This window comes from Gallinula chloropus (assembly GCF_964237585.1).
Source record: "Gallinula chloropus genome assembly, chromosome: 17".
Lineage (NCBI taxonomy): Eukaryota > Metazoa > Chordata > Aves > Gruiformes > Rallidae > Gallinula > Gallinula chloropus.
The window spans coordinates 3,305,974-3,333,539 of NC_140102.1; the positions used below are offsets into that span (position 1 = coordinate 3,305,974).

Below are 27,566 nucleotides of genomic sequence, written 5' to 3' on the forward strand. Positions count from 1 at the left end.
TAAATTACCACCTACCAGCACTCCATAGGACATTACTCAGGTATTCAAATTAATAACAAAAATAATAATAAACCAGGAGGCTGTGCTGCAATTTCTCCTCCTGGGATGTCAGAATTCTCTCTACTTTGGTGTGCACCCCTGTTGAGAACTTTATCCCTAGCTCCATCACTGAAATAATTTAAACATTAACAGCATAGTCTACAGTGACTCATATTATTTTTGGAAAGGCCATGAACTGAATGGCAAGCTCTGAAAAGGAACTGCACCCAAAAGCAACTTCCAGCCCCCAGTGCCACCAGGCATTCTGATTAATAGAGGATACAGGAGGAAGGAACAGTGCAGAGGCAGCCAGTTCCCCACAGAGCAAAGGATGCATCAGTCAGATGAAGAAAAGCCAGTGAATGACTACATGATGGCTATACCCACAAAGAGGTATCAGGGCAAGAATAACCTACAATCATTTCTACAACCCACCAAAATTATGCATCTCTTCAAAATGAAGAGAAACACCACACTGCAGTACATCTATTGCATGCAGGTTGTTTTCCTTTCTTGCAAGGAAGTATAGAAGGGAATGCAAGAGATGGCTGAATCTTTTTCTCAAAAAAAAAAGTAATAATTTTGTTGGGAAAGCTAAAAGAAACAGCCTAATGCCTACTGCCCATTATTACACCTTCAGCAGAATACAGAGCATCTGACAGTCTGTGCATTAAACACTGCACTGGGTTAAGCCAGCCTGGAAGAGACACTGCCAAATCCAGAACAAAAATAAACCCAGGAATCAACCCATCTTTAAAAGAAACTTCCCTATGTCACTACTTGACCTACACAGTGCTTTCTAGAGGACTCAAGAAAGTTTTGAAGACAGGTTTGGAGACACAGGAAAAAACATTTCACCAGGGGATTCTTAGCCCCTCTGCTTCTATGGATGCCCCATGAGACCTTAGGAAATCATCTGGTCCTTCTACTCATTTAAGTAAAGGACAGAATTATTTTGGAGAAGGGTGAAATTATGACAGTGCCAGTTTCAGAGCAAGCAAATTACTATGAGATCAAGAGTGAAGCTGTTCTCCCAAAGAGTATCTATTTTGACTTCATACTTATTATCTGAAGATGTTTTTATCAAGTTGGTCTTAGGGGATAACCCTTCAGCAGACAACAGGCATATCTGACATGCAAGGATAAAACACAGTCTGTGTATATAAGATTGACAAATCTTATACATCTGTATCATCACATACAAAACCATAGACCAGATGATGGAGTCTGTCTAACAGGGCACTTGCCAACATATAGTTAAACTGTCTGTGCAGGTGTAAATGGTCATTAGCCATTTAAACTGCTGCTGCATGCAAGATTCAGATATCCAAACTGGGCAGGTAACAATCTAATAACTGCTTACTTCATTTATTACTCCATCTATAGTTAAGAAGATGGACAACCACATGAAGGTAATTCTTAAAAGTTACTGGGATTTCTAAGGGAGAAGATGGGAAAATTGAGAAAAAGCATGCTCAGTAATAATAAAGAAATAGAGTAATCATTTGCAGACATAACCAGTGGGGATCTAGCACAGCCAGTGATTTCTGGCCCAAGTTATGTCCAGAGATCACTCCTGGAAAGGTGTCACTGGCTGCAGTCTAGTTCCACAGTAAACATGAAATGGAGCAGACTCTGTTGACTGTCTTCAAGATCTTTGTAATCCTGTCTTTCTTATTCAAGGACAATTGGTTTCCACCAGGCTTGGAAACTAAATGCTTACTGGCAACAAAAAGTGACCTGGAAAAAAACCCTTAAGTGCACAACACTCTGGGCACAGCAGGAACACAACTGCAAAGACAGAGGCTGCCCCAGGAGGATACTTTAAATTGCAAAAGGAACGTAGGGCGTTTTTAAAGGATATTAAAATGTAAAAGCTCAGAAATAGAACTTCATGAGTAATTGAGTTGGGGTTTGCTGGTCAGACTACACCACTAACATAGGTAAAATTATTGCTGTCAACATAGAATGGTTTAGAAGGTTTTTGTCACCTGAATTCAGGGGAAAAAAGGCTACTGGATGAATTATTTAATTTTTTTCCCTTCCCATAAAGCAAAAGGCTCTGCTTCATTTTCAGGTTGTTCAGCTCTCTCAAAGTAGAATTTGACATATTAATTTCTTTGGCTGCCTCAATGTTGTACTCTTCACTGAACACATCATTTTGCCAAGAATTTCAGCCAAACTCAGCTCCTAATAATCCTGAGCTATAAACACCACAACAATGAAGTTTTTTCCATTATTGGAAAGAGGGAGCTATATAGCATTTCATAGAAATAGTAGTAGAGGCAAGAGCAGAACTCGTTATAGAGCTGCAGCTACAGAAAGGATTTTGAGAAGATAAAAGATGTGAGGTAGGAAAGACAATATGACATTTAAACACCACATCTATGAAGTAGCAAGGAAGAGGTTTTAAATGACCATAGCTTGTGAGACTTCAGATTGTATCTCACCAGAAAAATCAGCCTCTGTCATAAGAGTTGGACGTTTTAAAATGCTTAGAGGAAAAAGCTCACTCTCCTGATGACTCTGAACTTTCATCATATATGGTAGAACCCCCATTTATCTATTCAAATGGACCAACCACATCCCATTATATTCATGAGAATCCCAAGGCAAGGAGAGTTCAGACTCATACATTTTCTGTCCTCATTTACAATGCCAGGCTCCATTTTTTTGCTTCTTGGTAGAACGTGACCTGTCCTAGGAATGGTGTCATAAAATGATAAATACTTGACTTTCTCATTTTGTATCACTCTGTGCTACCAACAGAATAGTTTTCTGTGCTGGTGAAATACATTCTAGCAGCCATGAGCATTTTTTCCAGTTCAAAGCTGTTAATAGAATATTCCTACTTCATATATTTTCTGTTGATTGTATTTGAACTAACCACATTTTCATCTTATCTCTGCTATATGAAACAAAACTAGTCTTTAGACACAGTAGTTTCCAGCCAAGATTTTTCCAACCTGAGAACATCAGATTCACAGAGCAAGCACTTTGGTTGATGCTACACTGTCACAAATTGGAGTTCTGATTATAATTTCAACTATGTTAAAAATCATCCTGGATTCAAGAGACACACTTGGTCCTGCTCAGTCCTTCCAATAGGCAACTACTTGATTCTTAGGCTTTATGCCCTACACAGATGGGATTACTGCTTTGATAACAGAGTTATTTTTGTCCATACCTTGATGACACGACTGATCATAGACTGTTTGTTACAAGTGAACGCTGGTAAAATTCATCTCAACATTTCTTTTGCTGGACTACAATTAGAAGGACTGGTGGTAACGTACAGGTTGGTCTCTTACCTGCCTGACATTTCTTCTGTGAATCTCTACCTGCTTCCAAATTGCTGGTTTTTCTGTGACAGTTTCAGAGCATTTTCTTTCTTGAAGTTAAATGGGAGCTTTTCAAAGGACTTCCAACTGAGCAATGTGAAAATTAGTTCTAGTCAGAGGAGCATCACTAACCATTCCATGTATGATGCAAAATTCCATTGCTCACAGCAGGAGAGTAATGTTTACAATGAGTGAGAAAAAGACAGACCCATATCCCCATCATCCTGGTAAAGATACAGAAGCAGGTTTCAGTTCTGAGTTCACACATTTTAGTAACAATTTTGCAAGACAGACTTGGCAGCTACTTTGTAATAATTTAAGAAAAGACCAGTTTGTCTGTAGTGACTATTCACCTGGGACAACCCTTTATAGTTTTTCAGATATGATGTACAACTCCTCCTGTTAGAGTGTCTTACATTGGTTATAAAAAGAAAGGCTTCCAAAAATCGTAGTAAAACCTACCTAGATTTTAAAAGGTATTAAACCATCTAAAAGTCTAGAAAAGGATGTAACAGAAGATTCAGTTTAAGAAGAGATGGGCACTCATTTCATGTTGGATATGTTATACTTCTCTTCAGCCATCTCAAAGATAACCTTCTGAATAAACAATTCAAAGTCAACTAACAGAAAAATAAAATAAAATTAGTTTCTTAATACTGTATTCAGTTTCTTGGGGAATAGATGAGTTTTCATCATGGTTCAATAAAAATGGGTTAGAAAGTGGTGCCTAGGGTTTCCTCATAGAGCATTAGAGTCTAGCAACCCTTCCTCAGAATGAAAACAGAACTGATGTGCATTATCCAGTTGTAAGAACAAAATGGAAGGGTCAAATAATGGAAAATTATATTTTAGACTTCTTTGTCTACTCCATATAGGACAGGGGAATGACTATAAGAGGTGAAATTGTCCATAACTCCAAAGTCTTTGCAAAAGTAAAAACTGCAACATGGCCAAAAGAGGTGAGCGAAGAGCTGCTGCAATGATGGATCACCTGTAAGCATGTGCTATTAAAAAACAGTGCCAGACTATACTCTGAGAGCAGCAGTATCTCTACTTTGCCATTTCTCCACTGTGATGATCAGGAAGCTCTGTCAGGGATGTTGCTACCTCTGACTCTGAAGCTTATTAAGGTCATGTTAAAATGATAAACCCAAGCACAGAGTAGTAACACATGCCCTGCTCTCTTATTCCGCTGTTTGCACTACAGATTTTTGCAGGATGTTTTTAGCCCATGGGAAGAGAAATAGGAAGGGGGCAGCAATGTAATTTTGTGTGGTTCCTAGTCTGAGTGACATGATCATTTGTCTTTTGTTACTATGGAAATCACTGCATGGAGAAGCAGTGCGTGGGCGGCCAATTAAAACATCAATAAAAGTAAATACGTTTCTAAAGAGGTCATGTCCATGCATTATGCAATGAGCAAAAAAACCCAGCTTATATCTGTATCATGCTAATTAAATTGACATGGTTATTGCAAATCATTTTGTTTCACCTGGAGCTGTAATTAAGTGACACCACTTAATGAGAAGGAACCAGCACTGATTGAACATGCTTCTGTAGTAGAGCTCCTCTGACAATGAAAGATGTTTCTGTTTACATCTCTCTTCATTTCCCATTCCAAATACCAATGTCTTTCTAGTGAGGTAGACACTGTTTTTTTAAAATAAACATTTATGGGCATGTGTAATTTGATGCAGCCTTTAACCTAGCTTTTCACTAGCTATTTTGCATACTAAAAACTTTGACATAATCTACAGTACAATTTCCCTAAAGATCCATTTTTTAAGTAAAGCATCAATGTAACCAACACAAGTTTTACTTGCCTTCCCAGTAAATCTAACCATACTAGTCCCAATTCTGTTCTCTTTCATGGCAATTTTTCTGGGATTATTCCACACTTAGAGCAGATATTTACAAATCACTGTGGCACTACAACTCCCAAAAGTTACTGGAGAGGGAAATTCAAAACTCTCTGCACAAGGGTTTATCCAGTATACAGAGACATTACATAGATACTAACAAAGCTCAACGTTACTGTTTCTTTCTCCTCTGATTCCTTTTGCTTTAAGCTAACCTTCCACCTGAAAACACAACACACACCAAGTTTATTTTAAGGTTCAGCAACAGCTTCTGCTGACATCTTCTGCCACTATGTGGAAGTGTGATGGATGGCAGTAAGGCGACATAAATGAGGCTTCAAAGGATTTTGCCGGCATCAGCCACACCAACCATATGTCCCTGATTTGCATAGCCAAACTTGGCAGAATTCTTTTATTACGGTTCATTTTGTGGTCTCTGCAGATCCCATAAATATTTTCCTACACAGAGAAGCCTTGCCACATTAATTATTATAGGATTGCTTTGCTAGGCAAACTGGAACACCGCCAGGATCTAATAATTTGCCATCCCGGTGCCTAATATTCAGAACAACTGAACTACAAGATGTATCTGGAATGCCTACTGGATCTTTCAAGTGCATCCTCAAATTTAGATCTCCAGTGTTTTTTGGGGTGCGTTTTTTTTATGCTTTCAAACTTGAAAGTGAATTCAGGGCTTTTCGAACAGAAGGATAAATAGAAACGCTCTGAGCCAGGAACGCTGTTGGCAGGGGCTGTGAAAACTCTTTCACCCATTTCTGAGAGAAAGATACTATTTTTACCCTGGGCCGCTCTTGAAAAAAAGACCATCCTTCAGGTTTACTGCCTAACACAGAACACAACTGAGAAAGGAGTCTGACAGATTTTAAATTATTATGGAAATCATATTTCCTAAGCAAAGCCTAGGTATCTGGAGAGAAGCTGCACTAGAAAAGGCTCATTAAAATACTTCATCCTTTTTATTATTGCTCCTAGAGGTAGCTCAGAATCTCTTCATATCTTTATGTTAGCAGGAATAAGTTTCCTTAAATCTGTCCTTAGCTGAAAGGCTGAAAAACCAGTATTGACTCCTAACAAATTGAAATTGTTATGATTGGTATGACATCAAGATGTATGTATCTGAGCTGAAGTGAATGAAGATGAAGCCCAGACCTAAAGAAACACTATAAGCAAACTCACTCTTAGGAGGAAAACTGATTTTCATCACTCAAGGCAATAAAAATCTCAAAGACAGCTGATAGTTGTGCTATTTTGGACTCTGAGAGCTCAGGAGACATCAAGATCTGTAAAACTAAAGTCCAGCACTCACCAAGTTTAATACAAAAACCAAACTCTCTTTGACCAAACTGTCATGAGAGCTGCACACAAATATTGTCCCCATGGCAAACTACCAAATCTTTCAGCTCAAGTTCAGCACCAGCTGTGAGGGAATATTTAAAGAATATGTATGATTCCATCTGAGTAAAGCTGCCCAACACTGGTCAGGGTTTTTATCTCTGTGTGTGTAAAACAATCTGTGCACATCTACTCCCTCATCAGTCACCCAATATCATGGACATAGAACTGTAAAAAATAACAAAGACAAAATTAGATTTGGGGACATATAATTTCTCAGGAGCCCGACTGTGGATGCATAGCTCCTTTAATTTGATTAGGAGTCATTTAATATCCACTTACAACAAGGCACTGTCAAAAGCCAGAGCAGCACGATTCAGTCACTTCATTATCAAAGGTGGGCAACCAATGCTCTCACAAGACAGACAGACAGCCATCCTTAGGTCTGTCACTAGCACTACATACTAACCAGTGCTTGCAACCATCCATCTTCACAGGCAGATCTGTCTGCAAATCACTAAACAAACTGGCAAATAGCCAAAGTCTTTCCTCTTTCTCTCCCTCCCTTTTTTTGGGGAGGGGGGGCAGAAAAAGGACACAATGCCAAGACCACCTTGGCAACTCTCCCTGTGTTGGTCACTGCTATCTCTTGTTTCAGCCATTAAAATTATTGCAACATACATACAAAGGCAGGAGCAGCATCTGCATGGAGGGAAAGGCAAATGCTTTGATTCATAAGCCCTAATCTTTGCCTAAATCTAGTCTCAGGCACTAGACAGAATGTTGATAAGGATCCAAAAGGGATGTCTGAGGACCAAGTATCAGCCTTCTATATAATTACATTGAGTCTGCTTTTGGTGCTTCTAAAATAAAAATTGAAATATATAGATGTATGTATTTGTGTACAAGTTTATACACATGTATTTATTTCAGGAAGCAACAAGGTACGAAAATTACAGGCTAGGAGACTGAAGCCATTCTATTATTCAAGCTATGAGCTTGCCCATGGTTTTGCACCAAGGCTTTGAAAGGTTTGTATCCATTCCGTTGGCTGTAATCCCTTGATGACAGTCACAATCAGTCTTTTAAATGCACTTAACTTGATTAGGTCTCAGTGGGCTATTTGCTTTTCCAACAACTATCATATGGCCAGTGCTCAGGTATTCTTTTATTGATCTCAATTCCCATCCTGAAGGTGGGGAAGCTCCCACTGACATCAAGGAGAGCTCTCTGCTGGCATGAGAAAGGAGCGTGCCATGGTTATTTAAAAATAAAGTGATCTGAATCAAAGTGTGTGATGGGTGTTCAGCATCAGGAGGTAGAAAAAGCCCCAAGATTTATTCCAGCCAGAAGGGTTCACTGAATAGGGCCTGATTTGACTTTATCCTGTCTCATCTTCAAATTTCAACTTTAAAATGGATTTTTTGGAAAATCTGAAAAGTCAGAGAGGATTCCTGAGCTACTACCCAAGTGTTTTCTGTAATGGCCAACCAGTTTTAATACTGCCTTTCAAAACTACAAACCTGAGGTGGGTTCAGTCCCACTGTACCCTCCAGAAAGGTTTTATACTGGAGCACATCACCAGTTCTGCTGCTCCTACAAACCTTTGCACAGATGGCATAACCACTAAAGAAAAGGTCTTTTAATCACCTCATCCTCCTTCCGCTTTCTAAAAAAGGAGTGACAACTCTTTTTTTAATTAAAAATCCCATTTTAAACTTTAAATACAGCCAATAGGAGAGAATAAAGAAATTAACTACTAAAGGCAGGAGTTAGAAGCCACATGGCTAGAACGAATAGGGATCATATTTATTTAAAGTATGTGTATTTAAGTGTTTTAGGTTTAGGATAAGATCTCCTTTGCCAAAAATGTGGCAGCTATATTTGCTAGTCTCCCTGGGAAATGTTATAAAGAATCAAAAGCAAACAAATTTTCCTTTCAAATAAACTTGACCCGCATGTTTAAGACATATGTTTCCCTTTGAATCCTTGTCCTTCTTTGATGGTGCTACATACTTTTCCCCCCTCTAAGAGCAAATACTTTGTTGTTAGAGTGATACTTTCCCACAATTCTACCAGGAGGGCCTCCCTGGTTTCTGAAGCCAGAGCTTGAAAGTCATCTTCACCCCTTGCAAACAGCTTCTCCAGGCCAGACACCCTAAGCCCTTTCTGGAGTTCTGCATGGAGACTTTAGCTGTTGCACTCCCACCACAGCAGAAGGGCTTGTTTGAGGAAAAATAACTTAAAGATATCTGAGTGGCATATAACTCAGTGTAGAACACAAGGTTTCCCAATCCAGCAGCAGGAAATTACATTTAGAAGTAAAAGGATTTAACCTCTTTATCTGTGACCAACAGTGACTTCACCATAATGCCCACCCACCAGAGGAAGATAAAGGTTCTCTCTGATGCACTCCAGAAGAAAAACCACTCAGGCCTGGATTTTCTGCTCATGTATTTACAGACTTCCATGAATGTACAATTAACAAAATGTTGCAGTGATGTTTACCTCAACTTTCTTCTGTATCAGATCTCTCCTGTTTCTGTTCAGCCTCATTCTTTGTCCTTCTGCCCTCAGCAGCATTCCTGTATGAGCAGCTCCATAGGGAGTCTGGCCCTTCAGAAGTTACTTCACTTTCTGGACTTGTCCTTTTTTAATTCTGTTTTTAACAGTATGACTAATTGCTGAAAGAGGAAACTGTGAAAATCAAGAGTTGGCACATGTGGTGCTACAAGTCCTTAACACAAGCCCTTGATTTTTGACCTCCATGTCCTTCCTGAAGCCAGCGGAAGCTTTCACATGGATTTAAATTGTCACTGGATCAGATTTTGGATCAATTGAGATCTGTGTCACTAACTGTAACCTTTATATAGCATTTACATGCATCAGTAGCTGAATTTACAGTACTATCAAAACACCTCCAAAAAGTCCTGGGTGAAAAATAGGTGGAATCATTAGCCTGAAATAATTCCTACTAATATCTACACTAAGAGTTTTCCACTGATTGCAACAGGACTAACACAGAGCATGTGGTGAAAATTATTTTTACAAAGAACCAAGATGATTACATTTAATGAAAAGCACAATTTTTTCCTCTTCATCTCTAACACTTTAGCTGTTGAGAGTTTTGTGAGTGTGGAAAGCTCACACCTGGGAATTGCATAGTTTCTAAAAGGAGCATATCATGTGAAAAATATTTCTGGATTCAATCCCTTGTTATAACAGGCATTTCAACAAAGTTCAAGAAGGAAGCATGTTCCAATGATGGGAACTAGAATACCACAAAGTACAAATGCATTATGCACACAAGATTGTTTGTATTAATAAAAAAAAATGAAAATAAAATTGTAACAGGGGAAAAAAAGGTCCCAGTCAGGATCCAAGTCCCATCAGACCTGACACCATGCAAATACATCCCCAGACATTTTTCTCCTGACACCGTTCTAGATAATGTGAATGGAAGGAAAAGACACTAGGTAGCTGCTTTGCAGGATGAAACAGATACTTTGCAAAATAAATGAGCATGGGTATCTAAAATTAGTTACAAATGTCATTTAAAAGCTAAGCTTATTTAACTTCTTGTACAGGCCAGAGGCTGCAGGAAAAATCTACCTTGAGCTTATACAGCTCTTCTAGCTTTTCCTCACTTTCCCCTCTTCGTTCACATACATACACATGGATTTCCCCCTCTTTCGACTGTTGCTGAAGGACTCAGCAATCAGCTCCAAGATTGGTGAATGCATAAACAGCATCCAGTAGAGCACAGCAAGGTAAAAACTATGATTAGTCCTCCTCGCTACCCTCTCTGCTACCCTAGTAGGGTCACTCAAGCAGTAGAAACTTCTGGTACCATCAAGATCCTGACTGACTAGCTGAACACTTGTCTTCCCATCTATACACACAATCAGCTCAAGAAAGGGTATTCCTTAGGAATGGTGATGGCCTCTGCATGCAGGACAGATGAGGTGCCTGGAGGGGTTTCAATATGAACACTGGCCCTTGAAAAAGGGCTAGATCTAACCCTGCTAGATCTGTCATCTGCTTGGCCATTCTAACTTGTGGCTCAGCATTTACTTTATACTTCAGCTATAATTAATGTAATATATTAAAAGTATATTTTAGCTTTCATATGTGATACATATTACAAGGCATTTCTGTATACAATATGAATAACATTAATATCTTACTGGCCAGTCATATACTCCGTAGCCCTAACTTTTTTTCATTCAATAGGTAAACAAAACCAGAAAACACCAAGAAAACCTCACTGATAAATGTGCCTGTTCACAGGGCTTTCACTAGCTGAGCTCAGAATGACAAATGAAAGACTTCAGATTCATTTTTTGTTTTCAATAAAAATCTTGTTTAACAGTGTCATGAATATTCATGGTTTTGGCAGGGCTCCAGTTTAAGCAAGAAGAGCCAAATCAAACAAGAAAACAACAGTCCACTTGGCTCTCCAAAAGGCTGCGTTGGGGTTTGTATGCTGAACTCCAACTTTGCTGGGCCTGCACTCCAAAGGGAAAGAAATTCCCCTGACACCAAAAGCAACCTCTTCACATGCAAAAATAACGATGCCAGGCAGCAGTTATTAACTGATCCAAAGTCCACTGTGTCATATCTAATGTGTCCTATATTTACATCACAGGAGTGCAAAGGTTGAGGAGCTGCTGGTTCACAGCTGCTGCTTGTGGTGGCAGAGAGGACCTAAACCAGCAGCTTCTGGAGGCCCTGTGACTAGAACAGGTGCATGGCCTCCGGCTGTGCCGCAGAGGGGTCTGAAAGGTGCTGCCAGCAGACCCCCAACTCCTCTCCCCAGTGCAGGGGGGACAGGGTTATAAATCGTGCATTATTGGAGACAATCTAACAGCTGTCTGTGGTGGCCTCAACAAGTCCTTGCATTTAGGTAGGTCAAGGACTGGATTTGCAACTAAACCTTGTGTAACAATAGAAGAAAAAAAAATATGCCTAACACACTTTTATTCCTCCTAGATCTTTGTGTAGTGGCATGGAAGAGTCACAGCCTCTCTCAGAAGGATCACCAGTTCTGTTGTGAGCAGGTTCAGTGTTATAGTCCCAGAATGCTGATGGACATGAGGATCAACGGAGTGAGAAAAGAACAGCCCCATCCATCTAGTGGCTCTGGGGATGGCACCATACTCCATGACCCACTACTTCAACCATTACATAGTACCCCCCTTGCACCAAGGGAGCATGTTTTATATATATTTACGTACTAACTTGTAGCACACTCACTTTGTTAGAATAAAGGATAAGAGAGAAATTGTCTTGGAGATTATTTTAAAGAAGTCAGTCATTGTCACCATCAGTATTCCCGTCTGACCACACGGAAATTGAATACACAAACACTGGAGCTGTGATAACATTCTGTCCCTTCTCATCACATGCTGGAAAGATGTTATCATTCCTACATAAGACAGCCCAAGCAGTATCATATCAAATGCAAGCCTCACACCATGCTTAATCAGACAAGAGAAATTACAGCTCCAATCTCCATATTTCTCTCTCCAAGGAGAACACACCGGGCGGAAGGTGCAGATGAAGCAGCAAGCTGAACAGGCTGCTTAAAGGGAAGGAAAAAGAAAGTCTTGGCCAAGGAGTTGGGTGTTCATGCAGTATAAATCTCAAGTTCTAGCACAACCAATGCTTACTGACTTACATAAATTTACTCATATCACAAAGCACGAGCAGCACACTAAACATAAGAATTAGGGTTCAACTTGGGAAAAGCTGGAAAGTTCTATAGGTATTACAGCTGCTGTTTCCCAATCTCCATTCCACATATCCATGTCTGATACTTGCACTTCTGCAATGACATCATACTTGTGCCCATAAAACAATCTGTTCCAATATATTTCACAGCAAGGTAGGAATCCCAGCAAGTGTTGGGGACTTAGGATAAGTCTCTCTCAAGCACACACCACAGGTGATGACTGAAGCTGTTTAACAGGTTTGATAGCGATTAGAAGGAAACAGCACATGCTCTTTGCTGAGTCAGCAGTGTAGAAACAACCTTCTGCACACATGTACCCACAGACTCGATGGAGGAAGAGGATAAGCTATCTCTTGCCCAGCCAGAGTATTGTTGGTTTGCCATAACAAGGATGAAACACAGGATACTGGGGCAGAAAGTATAATATGGTAACCTGGACCAAGAATAGAAAGTTATATGGTGATGGAAAGGTGTGCCTGGAGCTTGATTCAGCCCACAACTTTAATCATATATCCACTCACTTGAGTTTTGCATCTCTACCCTATACTACAAGGGCATCTTTGTTCTGGACCTTCTCTTTCTAAAAGATCTGAAAACAGTATGAAGACACAGAACTCCAAAATTCCTTCCCATCTGATAAGTATGATCACCCAAGCCTCTTCACTCAGATGAGCAAGCTGTACACACAGAACCTGCTCAAAAATTGTTACCAATGTCCACATTAATCTGCCTTGATATAAGAATTTCTGGACCCAAACATTTCCAAGACATATTTGATGACCCGTGACAACTCAGATGTTTAGTTCAGAAAGAAAGAAAAAGATGGAGAAGATGGTAAGGCTGATTGTTAATTCCAATCAGCTTTACCTACCAGGTTTGGAAATCTCATTTGGAATCTGAGAAGAAACACTTCTCTAAGGGTATCTCAAGACTTAGATAACATATTAGAAAGATGGAAGAAGCATAAATGGTCATATTTAAGAAATCCTTACCAAAATTCAATTGAGATCCTAATTTTCTACAAATACTTATCTGGAATAAATTGCCACACACAACTGTCTTCTGCTCTGAATGATGACGCTCTAAAATGGAGCAGAGAATAGTTTGCCATTTATTTTTTTAGATAAGAACATGCTCTGAGATAAACTCAATTCGTGTTTCCTATTTTTCTTTCCTTTATATATTTACAGAAGAAGAAAAAACTATTAAAACCATTCCATTGAGCATCCATTTAAGTCTGTACATTTCAGAGCAGTGACTGTGATTTTTAATATGACTGCCTAAATATCTCATGTTTGTAAAGACTTACTTACTATAATCCTCTTGCATTTTTTCCCTTCCTCTTTCAAGTTTCTGACCATAAATCAGTTGAGTATTTAGTGAAAAGGCAAATCGTAAAGCAAATGTAACAAGCCCTGGGGGGCCCTTAAGCACCATTTAAGCAATTGTCAAAATAACATTCCTTATCCATTGAGACTTTCTTTGAGCAGAGGAGGACACAAGGATGTTCACTGGCTCTTGCCATGAATCTGTTAAATTTCCTCCTCGAATAGCTAGGACTTAAATAAAAAGACATAATAGAAATGAGCAGCAGTGGGATATGTGGAGGCGGATATAATTATGCAACACAACAGGACAATCACTGCCTTTCTGAACAATCAGAGCTTCCTAGAACAAGTAGTTCTTGACCATTTCCCATTCCCAGGAACCGCTCTTACATCCAGCCGAGATCTAGCCGTGACTCACTCTCATTTAGCACTATGAGAACAAGAGACTTGTTGTGGCTCTTTCTATGGAGCTTTCTTACCTAATATGCCTACTGCAGAACATCAGGCAAGGCATCCCCAAAAACAACACCTTCTGGCATCAGCTTTACTAACATGGGAGAAAGGACTATCATCCCCAAACCAGAATAATCAACGATATTTAAAACACAGCTTCTGCCTTTACATTAAAACTAACTCCCCAGGAGGAAAGTCTCATCTAATTCACATCAAGTGGGTAAGCAATTGGACCCCTTTCAACAATATTCATTGCAACACACAGCACATTCCCACCTGCAAGATTAAACAGCATTTCATAAAACATCTCAAGATTATGGGAAGCTACTGCACACATTTAGCTGCACACACTGCCGCCCAGGTGAAGGGCATGAAGTGGAGAACTGGGTTTTACAGCTTCTATCTTGCAAACAGTTCTACCCATGCACAGCATTTTTAGTGTCATCACTCCAAACAGAACAGTCTGTCAGACTAAATCAGTGCAAGGTGGTACACAGTCATTACCTCATGGGAAATCCATATAATAGTTACTAGAGAGGAACCTAAGAGGGCTGTAATGATGTTTAATGAGGTTCCATCATGAATCACTCTAAAAGCATACAGAATATAATATAGAACATGCAAGCCTCTTCTAGTAGATAAAAATTAGGCTTTCTTTTTTTTTTTTAAACTCTAAACTGAAAAGATAATTGCTACATTTATCAGATAATTGTGATGTGGAACAGAGAGAACCCTACAAAACACTTGTAGACTTTTTCCAACAGCATTTTCCCTTCAGGAAGAGTCAGCCCCAACAGCTCTCCCCAGTGGGGTGGCACAGGGGCTGCTGGGTGTCAGGACTCAAAGCAAATCACCTCCCCTCCCGTGAGGGAGGAACTGTTAAAGCTTTGTTCTGCATTTGCATTACTCCACACAGGTTTTGAGGAGCCACAGTCTGAAGGGAACTGCAGCAGAGCTTTGTGGTAGGGACTGAGGCTATCCCAGTTTCATAGTTTTTCATGAAACAGTTGGGTTTTTTAACACAACAAACCAGAAGTTCTAATACAGGAAAAGAACTCCCATCATTAACCTTCAGAAAAATGGATAGGAGGGATTTTGAACAGCTGCCAAAATTCATAGGATCAATTCAACTTCAAAATGGAGCTGTTTAAGAGCAAAACCAAAGTTAGCATGCCTCATCTGCTATTAGATCCCATTTCCCTTAAGCACTCACCAAGGCACAGTGAGGGACTGTTTCCACCCTCAAGTATTTGAAATCTAATTAAACATGGGTAGGAGTAAAAACAGAGTTGAAGTAGCTGACATAAAATTCTGTGTGTGTTGAAAGGCGAAACCAGTTCTACACCAGGGCACTAGAGTTCCAGTTTATTGCTCTCTATCCACTACGATCATGACATATTTGCACAGCTATGGCACCCATTAGCTGTGCACGCTGAATAAAAAGAACACATTACAGTGAGGTTTATGTCAATGTTTACTTTGAGTGAGAAAGAAAAACAGCTGTTACCATAGTAATGGACCAAGTATCCATCACCTGAGATGCTATGAAAATTCAAGAATGTAAACTACAGGTGACAGCACAGCCATACTTTAGTAACACAAAGAAGGATGAGGCATATTAATTTCTGAACAACTAAAGAATTCTGTAAAGATCTTTCAGAAAATACCACAATTAACCAGCTGTCACTGTCTTTAGCCAGCTGATAAAATCTTTGCTTGACTATGTCAATATGTGCCCAGTGCTAATTACAGTAGAATTGTCTCAAATAAGAGACAAATTCTTAAGCAGCACCCTAGAGTCTTAGAAAACAGAGATTACACGTTATCTTCACACATTTCTGGCTAGGCTAGATTGCTGCTTGCAATAGTCTTTCTAGGGCTTTGAACAGCTTGATTTTAAGATACTTCAAGAAATCACTGGAGAATTGCTTTGAAGCTCAGCATCACCCAGCTCCAACCCTTACAGGCCTCAGGTACAAGGTTGCTGTTGCGACGTTGAGCTCGTTAGGGCTGGAATCACCACTTTCAAGAGTCATCATGAACACAGCAGTACCCACCAGTAAATCCAAGTCCGATGTCAAGGACCCAAGTCATCTTGAATGCTGCCACAGTGTTACCTGCAAGGTTGTGTAACCCTCCTGATGCTACAGCTGACACCGCCTGCTCTCTATTCTTGTATTTGCCCTGAGCATCTCTGTTAAGACCAGCTCTGTTCTCTTCACAGTGTACTGAATAGACAAATTAAAACTAACACCATCCTTTTATCATCCTCTGTCCCAGAAAAAGGTATTACAATACATGTGAGTGTACATTGTCCACTGCCATCTTCATACAGCCAACAGCAACTAAGTGCACACAAAGAGACAGGTTTGGTCATTGCCTTCTACAGGAAAACTGTAACCAGGCTGGTACAGAGGAGAAAAGCAGAAGCTGGTGCTAACGTGGCCTCTCATTAATGTCTCACATCCAGAGGCATAAAAAGCAGCCTGTGAATGTTCTCATTACATTTGACAGGACTAAATTTGGCTACATTCCTAAGTGACAGGCTCCTGCTGCAGGATGGTGTTTCCTTTCCATAGGAGAGCTGTGCAATCAGGGCTTTTCATAAGCTAGACATAACCTCAAGCAGAAAAACATGTTTGTTGCTACTGGTGGTATTTCTACTACTTGTAGAGACCAGGCACATCAAGTCACACTCGGTGACTCCACCAATTATCATCACAGCACCTAATTTCTGTAAAACTATAGCAAAGCTCAGAGTCCTGAGTAAGGAGCCACACAATCCATAGGACAACACACAGTTTCCTCAAAATTGGATCCACAGTTGTTCTATATATCAAATAAGGAACCCCTTGGGCTGGACAGCAACAATATTGGTGCCTCAGTGACCACGTGCTGGGTTGAACTACCTACCCCAGCGCTCCTGGGGCAAGGGAAGGATCAAGCATGACTTTATGGTCTAGTACATCAGACATTCTTATCTGCAAAACCCAGCTGTGGTTCATGATCCACAACTAGTCCAGTTAAATGACTAATTGAGGAGGTTGAGGACTCGAGCTCCAGACCTTGGTGTACAAGTACCACACACTCCCTTAATGAGCCTCTCCCTCTTGTACAAAGAGCTCAATCTCACTTTGGAAGTCAAGGCTCATATCTTAGAGCCAGAGCTTGTGGAAAAAGCAAAACCTTTTCAAGCAGCCTGACAGCTGATAACACAGAGAGTTGTGTCTCCACCCATTTTTCTTTTTTTCCTAAGATATGCACTATTTCTCAAGTCTTCTTTTCTCTAGTCTTGCTGATCTAAGCAGCAATATGAAAACCTAAAATGATGTTGTTGAAGATGATTAGGCTGTTAGTGCAAATTAACCCCCTGGCAGCTTTGCTAATAGAGACATTTTGCAACACCCCAGGAACCACACAAACGAACAACAACAACAGAAAGATGCTGAATTTCTTTTTAGCCCAGTCTCATCTAAACTATGAATTAATCAGCTTTTCTGTGCACTGAAAGTCTATAGAAATGCAACTTTCTTTTCAAGAGAATACTACACAAAACAGCACATGCCTCTGAAGAGGCAGCACATACAGGGCAGGGTGGGGTTTCAAGGTAATACAGAGAACCTCAAAGGGATCCCAAAGGAAATAGGGACAAGAACTGGAGTCAAATGCTCTGTGCCTTATAGGAAAGAGTGGCATTCTGTAGAAATTAACTGTGAAGTGCAGAGCAGCACTTCCCACCATCTCCATACCTTCTGTGGAAGTTTTAATTGTAAAGTACCATAAGAACTTAAATATACAACGACGGTTCTTTGTCCAGGTGCTTTCATAAGTCACTTCAATCAGTCCGGTGGTTTCTGTCTTAAATAATGAGCCCTGTAAGAACCAACAAGATAATAAAACTAAACCCACCAGATTTCACAGTTCTTCTAGGCTGGGTGCCTACTCTTGAGTTACTCTACATACTTCCACTCCATCCCAAATCCTTCTGTCACAAGCCCAGAGCTATGACTTGCTGATGTCCCCTCCCAGTATCACTCCAGCAAGTCCCTACTGCTTTTATAGCTTGAAGAGATGCACCAGGTTTTAAAGCCTCACCATGCCATTTTTCTCAGGGCTGCTCGTTTCCATTCAGACCTACAGGCTCACACACTTTCTTGCTCACAGTGGCCTTGGAACCCAGCAGCTTGTCAGATAATCACACTAAGGATTCCCAGGAGATTCTCTAATGCATCAGATCACAGCCTTTTTCAGACAGCCAGAAAACATTATCTTGGTTCAACTAAACTCCACTCCCAGTAGTATGAAGTTTCCCTCCCTACTGCTGGTCTGGGAGGACTGGGGTTTATACAGTATGATCTTTTAACGAGCCACCATTGTTTCTAATTAGGCAAGTAACCAAGGATTTAATTAACTGTTGTAACTGGAGTCACACGAGTGGCTAATAGTCTAAACAGAAATTAAGTAGAGGTGCCTTATCTCATCTTTAAGCAGCCTTGCACATGCACAGGCTTTTGCAAAGGGCAGGCAGAACAGAAGCTACCAGGAGACACACTGCACCTCAGAGCAGCATCTCAGACCAGGACAAGAGCCAGAGGCACCGGCGTGCATTTAGCAGCACATGCTGCAGCGGATTTGGAAGAGAAGCCAGGAATTACTTCACTAGTTTGCCAAGGCTAAAGGGGATGGGAAGGGAAGGGAAATGACATACAAGAGAGGATTTTAACAAGATACCTCAATATGAAGTTCCTGAAACTCAGGTATGTATGTTCACTTGCCAATACGTTAACCAAAACCTTCAGCTCCAGCCCTTGAAGCAGCATCAATAGTGCTGACTCCTCTGGCTGACTCCTGATGCAGTAATTTTCTACTCTTCCATTTATGGTCAGCCCTACAACAGCCCATGTCCATTCTTTTTACTTTTCCAATGAATACACCAGGGAAAGTTTTCAAGCAGAGAAGCCTGAAGCACAGAAGTCAAAACGTGTTTTATAGTTGGGTTATATAAAGTTATTATATAAACTATATATATATAGTTCAGGTTTGTCTACACCCAGCTGATTAGATTTCATGTCTTAGTCTGCAACTAGAAAAACGTGGGTGTTACCTCTGCCATAACCAGGAAGGCTGACAATCAAGAGTGCCCTAGCTCAAAGGATGAGATGAAACATGCACTTTAGAAATGCTGCTCCCACGATACAAAAGGACTTTCCTACAGGTATTACACCACTGATTCAGTAAATTCCTATAATTCTGCATGATTCTACTTTGCAGACAGCACCAGAGTGTTAAGGTTTTGAAAAGGGGCTTTTGATACTCAGTGCTGAGCACTCTATGGGCTTCAGCAGCATTGAACTTCACTGCTCAGCTCCTGAACGTACCAGGATCTAAGGTCTCACCCTGATTCACTGGCTGCAGAGCTGTGCTCCAGCGACTCAAGTCATGGGCAATCAGCAAATGACTTCCAAAGCAAGGAACACAGACTCAGCCTTCTAACAACAAATCCATAGTTTATTTTCAGTACTGCAGAGCACACTGTGCATTTGAGATGTCAACAGAATTGCTCAGAAGGTTGCTTGAGCACTGCTTTTTTTTTTAAGTGGGTCAGGGAAGGGTGCCTGATTTTCCTTGGTAGCTTCAATTTCAATCAGTTCCTTTGTAAACCTTACCAAACCTGACTCAAGTGAGTTCTGCACCTCTTCACTTGGTCTGGTGAGAAGCACTTTTCCCTTAATCTCCCTTTAAAGGACGTTCTCAAAAATGCAAAGCTGGTGAGGATGAGTCATTTGTTTGGAGGACCCAGGTGCCTCTGGTGTGACACCGATGTCCATGAAAAGTGCCTGCTAAGGGCTAATGAAATTAAACTAACTGGAGTGTGATACTGTTCTCTCAAAATAGCATTAACACATTCTCCTCTTAGAAAAAAGATTGTTTACATCACAAATGCTTTTTAAAGTTACACTGTGAAATATTTACCCTTTTAGTCTGTCAGATTCTCTAGTAAATGACAATTAGGAGAACTCCAACAGACTTGCTTACCAAAGCAGAACAGAACAACTCCAGCACAATTGCTGTGATTTTTTAACCAGCATTTACTTTGGAGAAATCTTAACAAAGCCCTTGCAAGGTGCTATTAACACTTTGTTACTTGCAAAAACCATAAACCCCACAGCATAACAACTTCTGTATTATGTAGTACCACTCCTGTGATGCAATGCACAGATGCCCTGTGGGGATCAGAGGCTCACTAGACTGAGTGATGCACACAGAGCATGGCCCAGTCTCTTCCCTGAGTTTTGTACAGTACAACCAATTGGAGAAGGTGAAGTTGTAAGAAGGGATAAAATTATGTGCCTTGGATAACACAGTAAGTTCTAAGCAGAAGCAGGAAGACAATTTAGGTCTCTTGACTTCCTAGTGAGTACAAAATTAGGACTAGACCACCACCTTCCTTTCATTAACCTGCTCTACTGTAGATTTGTAGCTGAATTGTTACTAATTATTCCATAGAAGGGAATAACCAACAAAAAATCAATTAAGAATTAATGTTTCACAAGGCTAAACTCTAGACAACAAAATATATAAACACTTAATCAATGAAATACATAAAAGTCCTTCAAGCCATAATTCACAGTTCTGAACCCTTCTGCAAACCACCTCTGGCCAAGCATCTGACTGCATGGGTCATACCAACACCATAAAATAACTGGGAAACCCTTTTGATGGGTTGGAAGGCTAGGGAAGAGCTCCTCCAGTCTTGACTTAATAATTAACTTTACTGAAAAAGAGATACAATGAAATATGTACAGAATACTCTGAGGTCTTAGTCAGCAAGTTTGCATTTTGGTTACTCAAGATGGAAATGTGAAGGAAGAAACTGCATCTCTTGTGAGAGCAAACAGCAGTCTGCTACCCAGAGTGCCTGATACACACTTTTTATACAGTGTAAGAATTAGCTACTCAGCTTTATCCATGCTTCAGAATACAAGATACATGTCTAAAGAGAAGGTTTAAGGCACTGTAGAAGGAAATCTGGCATTCAGAATCTGTGGGGCTTTTTGACATTCTTGCAATAGGTAAAATTGTGGGTCTGAATTTTGGAGGATGAGATCATCTTTTCAATTGAAAATGTTCCATGAAATGAGACAACAGAAGCAAGCCTAAGAGCTTCAAACTCCTCTCCCTTCAGCTGTCGACTGAAATGCTTTTGTGCAGTGAAGTCACTTTTAAATATTTAAGTAATCCAAAGCTGCATAGGAAATGAAAAATGTTTTGTTGCAATTCACATCTGGAGACACACATGTACGCCCAGAAGAGCATCCCACCAAATCATCCTGTCTCTCTTCATTTCACTCTGAGCTGCATTAGCTTTAAAATATGAAGCAGTATAAAAGAGCACACTCTTCATTTCACAGTTGGAAATCAGCATTCCGTTTACTGTGGAAAATAGGTACTTGGGATAATATACCCTGAATTATGGGTTAATGCAAAATGTAGACTGAACTCAGCTCTGATGTTGATCTCATTCGGGTTAGCTTCAGCTTCAGTTATTCATTACAAGGTCACTTGTGGCTGCAGTGATGGTACCACACTGCAGCATCAAAAGCTGATAGAGCAACCGTTAAACACAGGTAAAATTCAGAGTACTAAAGGTTCTTTCATCATAAGTTAAGATTAAAATATTAGTATCTAAAATTAAACAGTAACTGCTTGAAAATGTTCTTATTCTGTTTCTTTATATACAGCAGCTAGAACAGCTGAAGGGCAGTGCCAGGCACAGGCAGCTCCTCCAAGTGCTTTACTCCCAAGAAGGCTCAAATAGCTCTGCCATGCAACACAGGCAGAGTTTGGGGCAGGAAATACCCCTTTTTTATGACCATTTCCTTCAAAATGGCTATTTACGGCCAGATCAGAGGATCTAGTCTTTCAAATATTGATATTTACAAGCAGGCAATACAAAGATGTTATGACCTTAACTGCTTCTCCTAGCTACAGCTGCCTAGTGCCATAGTGCTGCTCCATGTGCACATCTTCCCCTAGGTTTTTAGCTGTTCTCAATACTACTTAACACAGCACTGCTGTCAATACTTATTAGGAACTGACATATAAAGCTGCCTCAGCTGATGGGTTTAATAGCTTTTCTCACTGCATTTATCCTTTATCCTTCTTCCAATCTGTAGATTTATTATTACTACTAATTATCCATTGTCTTGGGTTGATTTGTTTGCTGGAGAAAGGTAATTCAGTAACACTGTTTACAACCAACATCCCTTCAGGTGCAATGAGCTGCACTGCAAAAATCTGTAATAAGAAGCCTAAGGGGAAAAAAAAGTACCACTGTTTTTCACCTCTTTTTTCTAATCAGGACAGATAACAACTTCATCCCCTTTCTCTTTACTTATCCTGCTCAATACCTCCTGTAAATCGGGTTATCTGGTGGTTCAGCACCTTCTAGAGTGAGTTGGAGATTAGCTGCTGCCCAGCAGAGTAGCATAAAACACTTAGCACTCCCACACCTTCTGCTGGGCCCTGTGATGGAACATGGCATGTCACGCTATGAAAAACAGATGGAAGGGTCCTTTAGCAGTGTAGTGGTTGGAAAAGTATAGAGCCACAGAACAAACAGCACTGTACACAGGCCAGCCTTCCCAAGCTGCATAATTCCCCAGTACTACAGACAGAAATCAGGCTCCCAGCTTCCTCCTCACCCTCAAATATCTCAGCACATACATGCAGCAGTGTTGCTTTCTGGATGTTAACTTCCCATGAACAGCTTGCTTTTGGTATGATGTTGATTTCTTCCCTTATTCGTAGCCTGATGGGTGTGAGGGCAGTTCATAAAAGCATTCAAGAACAAGCTCTTGCCCTAAGGATTTTGCTTTCTAATCCTTACAGACAGTACACCAAAAGTGATGACTCAGATTAGTAAAGCTTATGTATGCAGCAATTGGCAAAGCAACGAGCAATCACGGTAGCTCTGCTAAAGCCAGGGCTGTCCATTTATAACAGCTCTGAGAAGCACACAGAAGACCTAAATAAATGATCCTTATTAGAAGTATTGCTAGTGTTTTCTTTTTCTGTCCTATACTGGTGCTACTTTCCTTCTGTTCACAGTTTACCCAACAGCTAGAAGTAACAGTAATTCACTGAGCAGTCAGCTGTAAGTATAATTCACCTCTCTTCTGCAGACCCAGAAATCCTTCCCAGTGATAGGAACGCACTGGAATATTTTCTTCCCCCTTCTCTATTTCTTCAGCTCTTTTATCAAGATTTTCTCATTTATGTTACCACTGGTCATATATGGCAAACCTGAAACCCCTTCCATCTGAGGAGGTCCAAGTCTTTTAGGAACAGGACTGAAAGAAGCTTCCCACTCCTGAGTGACTCTGAACAGCTCTTTGGATTTTCTACACTACGTATAGAAAATGCCTGTAAAGCTTTACCAGAGGTGATGCAACAGGACAGGAACAGCCCTGCAAACACAATCCATATCCTATAACCTATCAATATTGATTGAACTCCTTTCACAACAGCCCTCTGCTGCCTAGATGCAAGGAGGAATATCTGTTTATTCAGACAGAGTTTCTGCTGTGTTAATGTACTACCACGCGTAATTCACTTTGCTCCCTGTCATATTAGTCATTGGCTTTGACTTTACTGGTGTTCTTGGGCTGATAAATTTATAGATACAGTAATAGGATTCTGAATTAAGACACAATTTAAGAACATGGTTTCAATTGCCATGATTTGTGGCTATGAGGTCATTCAGACCAGCCTACTTTCCTTTTGCCAGAGCAGATTTGTAGCTATTATTCCCACCTCCCCCAAAGCAATAATCACATGCTGTTTGCTTCAGCACTGGCTGCTGCAATACCTCAATGAATAATATACAAGCAGCAGAAAATAAACAAACCCACTATGCCCGAGGATAACGTGTGGTGTGTTTTTCTTTAGGATGATTAAATGTGAATGCATGTCACAGGATGTAGGGATTGCTCTGCTGGGAACCCCAGAGTATTAGAGCGTACAGCCCTCTATCTAAGCAGGCAAATGGCCATGGAGAAGGTTAAAGGAGCCCCTAGGCAGACCCAGCATATGCACTGGCTGTTCTCTGGCTGTTGGACTCATTTGGGTTTTTCTCCTGTAAAATACAGGGACTTCATAGATCCCTGGGTTGAATCCTATATTCTGTCACACTTAGGAAGTTTCACTGGGGACAACAGGTTTTCACCACAGAATCAGGAAGCTGCACTTGGCTTTGCCAGCCTTCAGCCTGCATTCTGCCACTAAAACAACACAGGAAACTTCTGAAGTTGACAGAAGAGGCTACACAGTTCATAACTGAGGGGACAGTCCCACACAACTCTCACCAGTGGGTGTCAGCTGCCCCTTCTTACTGCAGTATCAAGAAAATAGTTAAAACAGTTTTATTTGCTTTTACTAGGAATTAGGCTGCTCTACACCTGAAATAAAGCTCTCAGCTGATGCCTTCAGAACTGCACAGATCAGCATCTTTGGTAGAGACAAGAGAATAACATGCCTGCAAGACAAAGTTTTCAAAGCCAGGACTGTTTTCGACTATTTCCCATTGCTTTTCTTGTTTGTGGTAGTGGAGAGGAAGAAGCACACTGAAAAGTGCTGATTTTTAATATAAGTCAGTCCTATGCTACACCAAGACAATGACCACCTGCCTATCCCCAGTGGAAACCAGCAAAAGGCATTTTAAAAAACTGGTCTTTTCAGCCTCTTGTGTTTTTGTCTCTGCTTCAAAGTAATGTTAAGAGAAAATGCAAATCCTTTTTTTCACCAAAAGGGTGTTTCAGCAGGAGAACGTGACCCAAGCTCTGCATTTGTGATAACACAGAACAGCCAATACACCAACAAACGTCAGACTATTCACTTCAAATACATCAGTCACCTGCTCTCAAAACCAAAGCCAATCCATTTTGTCTGTAACAGTAAGTCACACAGGCAACTACTGACATTCCACATTACCATTTCTATCTATTGCACCTCTCAGCATGCAAATGATATCCTTGCCTAGACAGTCAGATTCAGGGCTGAGCAAAGAAATATATCACCAGATTTCAACAAGCTTGTTTATCTTCAATTCACTTTTCAGAGAAATAAAGACTGTGACACAGACCTTCAAAGGGTGATCCCCTCTCCCATCCTCCCCAGCAAACATCCAGTTCATTGCCTTTGGATTTCTTCTTTCACCACAGCTATGCTTGTTATGTGGAAAAGTACTCTGTTTCTACTACTTTGTGTAAAAGGATTTTCAGTAAAAGATAAGCAGCAGCATCAGAAAAGACTTCTGTAACGGAGGTTTCACTCAGTAAACAGGTGTCTGGGAGATTATCTCACCAACTTAACCAAAGCTGCCAACATCAGAATGGTTCTGAGATGACTAAAATCCCTCTTTTTTAAAATAAAAGCCTTTCATCTGCCAAGCGACACTTCCTCTTCTAAAGGCTGTTCCCCTCAGTAGTTGTCAGCTATGTATTAATCTAATTCATATAAGCCTTAGAAATAAATACTTTCGCGTGCAGAATCTTTGGGGAAACTCTGATTCCTGAGGCTTTCAAGAGCAATTGTTGTTTATCAGCGTGGAAATTTCCCTTCAATTTAAAGCCTGGTAACCAGGAGGAGGTAAAGAAAAAAATAAACCAAACATTTCAGTGATTAACAAGTTTCCCAGTCTTTGTCACCCTCAGAAGATTTTCATTTGATCAGTAGGGAAACTGCTAAAGAGGGAGATGAAAGTGATCTGACCCAGCAAGGCACTTCTCTGGTTGCCAGGTCCTGTATTCACCACTCCTGTCCAAAATAGTTGCACTTGCTTCTAACATTACCTTACAATCAACAGCAATATCAAACACATTAGGCCTTATTTTAAAGGGTATGTGTGCTGGCAAAGGCAAACACTACTTAACTCCAAGTAGATAGTTAAATCCCTCCCCTAAAGAGCTCTCATAACAAAACCACTCTGTGTGGGAGAGGCAAAGCACTGTCAGAGCACTTAGAGAAAAGCAGGTAATTGAAGTTTTGCTACCTTTAAACTCCGTGCCTGCCAATAAAAACCTGATTTTAAAAGCCCTGTAAAGCAGGGAACTTTCCTGGTGCCTTGGTGTCTGTCATTGCACAGAAATGGCCCCACTAAAGCAGCAAATTGTGATATTTCCTACATTGTTGCATAATGTGGCCCTGTGATAAATGGCATGTAGTGTTAAAAGCCCCCTAGTGATGGAGGCTTTCAATCCTCTTCACAGCATTCAAGGAGGAAAATAACATGTTTCAGTGACTGGGAGCAATCTTCAGAGAGGATTAACTTCAAATTGAGTTTCATTCCCTGTCCCCAGCACCTTTGTTTGCTACCACATTAGAAACATGCAAAACCAACCTACCGTACCTGAGTATGAACTGATCCACTGTCGAATTGTTGGCGATTGTCACATAAACATTCACCACCTCTCCTTGTTTCACGGGCTTTGAGGGCAACCACACAACAATATTACTATCCAGCCGTAGCTCCGTTAGCTGAGAAGTCTCCTGGCCTCGGTAGAGGCTGACAGATCCAATCCTCTGTAAGTGGGACATGGGCTCATCCATGCCTTCTTTGCCAGGCCGGATGGCATTTCCCTTCCTTATATCCTCAGCAGTACACTCTCCCTTCTCATCTCCTGGTTGAATAGTGTAATAAAGCTCCACAGGGCTCCCTTCAAACTGATCCGGCGACTTCTTACGGCCCGTGATAACCGTGGGGGGGTTAAACCAGCTTGGCAGAAGCTCCAGCTCTGCCACACACAGCCCCAGATCCCCTTTCAGCCTGCAGCTGCCTCTGACCTCCCGCGTCTCTCGGAAGGCGAACACCCGCAGGCAGGGCAGCCGCTCCGTGGTGCTGTAGTCATCCCAGTCCCTGCCCACGATGTAGAACAGGACCTGGACTTTGGGCTTGCTCAGGTAGATTTTGTCACTCATTATGTAGGCCTGAAGTTTCCAGTTATAAGTAAACTTGTTGGCAGATCCAAAAAAGTTGGAAGTTAACAGTAGGTCCTGGGGCACGACTTGTTCAACAGAAAAAGGTCCATAGCTGGCATTCAATATAGGTGGTCTCTTGGCTTTATAGGGGAAGAATGATTCCACCCTGGACTGCAGACTGGAGTTTCTCATAAAATCTTGGTTGGCTTCTCTGAGAAAGAAAGATGACTCAGCACTGAAGATCCGATAGCTCACAGGTAGGTACGTTGGTAACGAAGAAAATCTCTGATTATTGTCCAAGACCCCTCGACACTCTGTCACTAACAAAAGAAAAGGTGATGTTAGATCAAATATGTTGAGAGGTTCAGAGGAACATATGCAACTTTAGTGGAGCTACCTGGTAAGCTAGGGACAGTATCATTTAGTTCAAAGAAACATTTGCAGTGTAGCTGTATGTTTAGATGGAGCTAAGGGGATTTTT

At 40.8% G+C, this 27,566-nt stretch overlaps 1 protein-coding gene across 2 annotated transcripts in view; it reads right to left on the minus strand.

Annotated features, from left to right (window-relative positions):
• Positions 1–27,566, minus strand: part of TMEM132C (transmembrane protein 132C) — a gene marked incomplete at both ends in the record, with an annotated part of 208,518 nt that overhangs the window by 120,588 nt on the left and 60,364 nt on the right. For both annotated transcript variants that reach the window (XM_084272086.1, XM_084272087.1), the window contains one exon: positions 26,517–27,405. In XM_084272086.1, the coding sequence (XP_084128212.1) occupies positions 26,517–27,405 (889 nt within the window). The remainder of the gene's footprint in view (positions 1–26,516; positions 27,406–27,566) is intronic.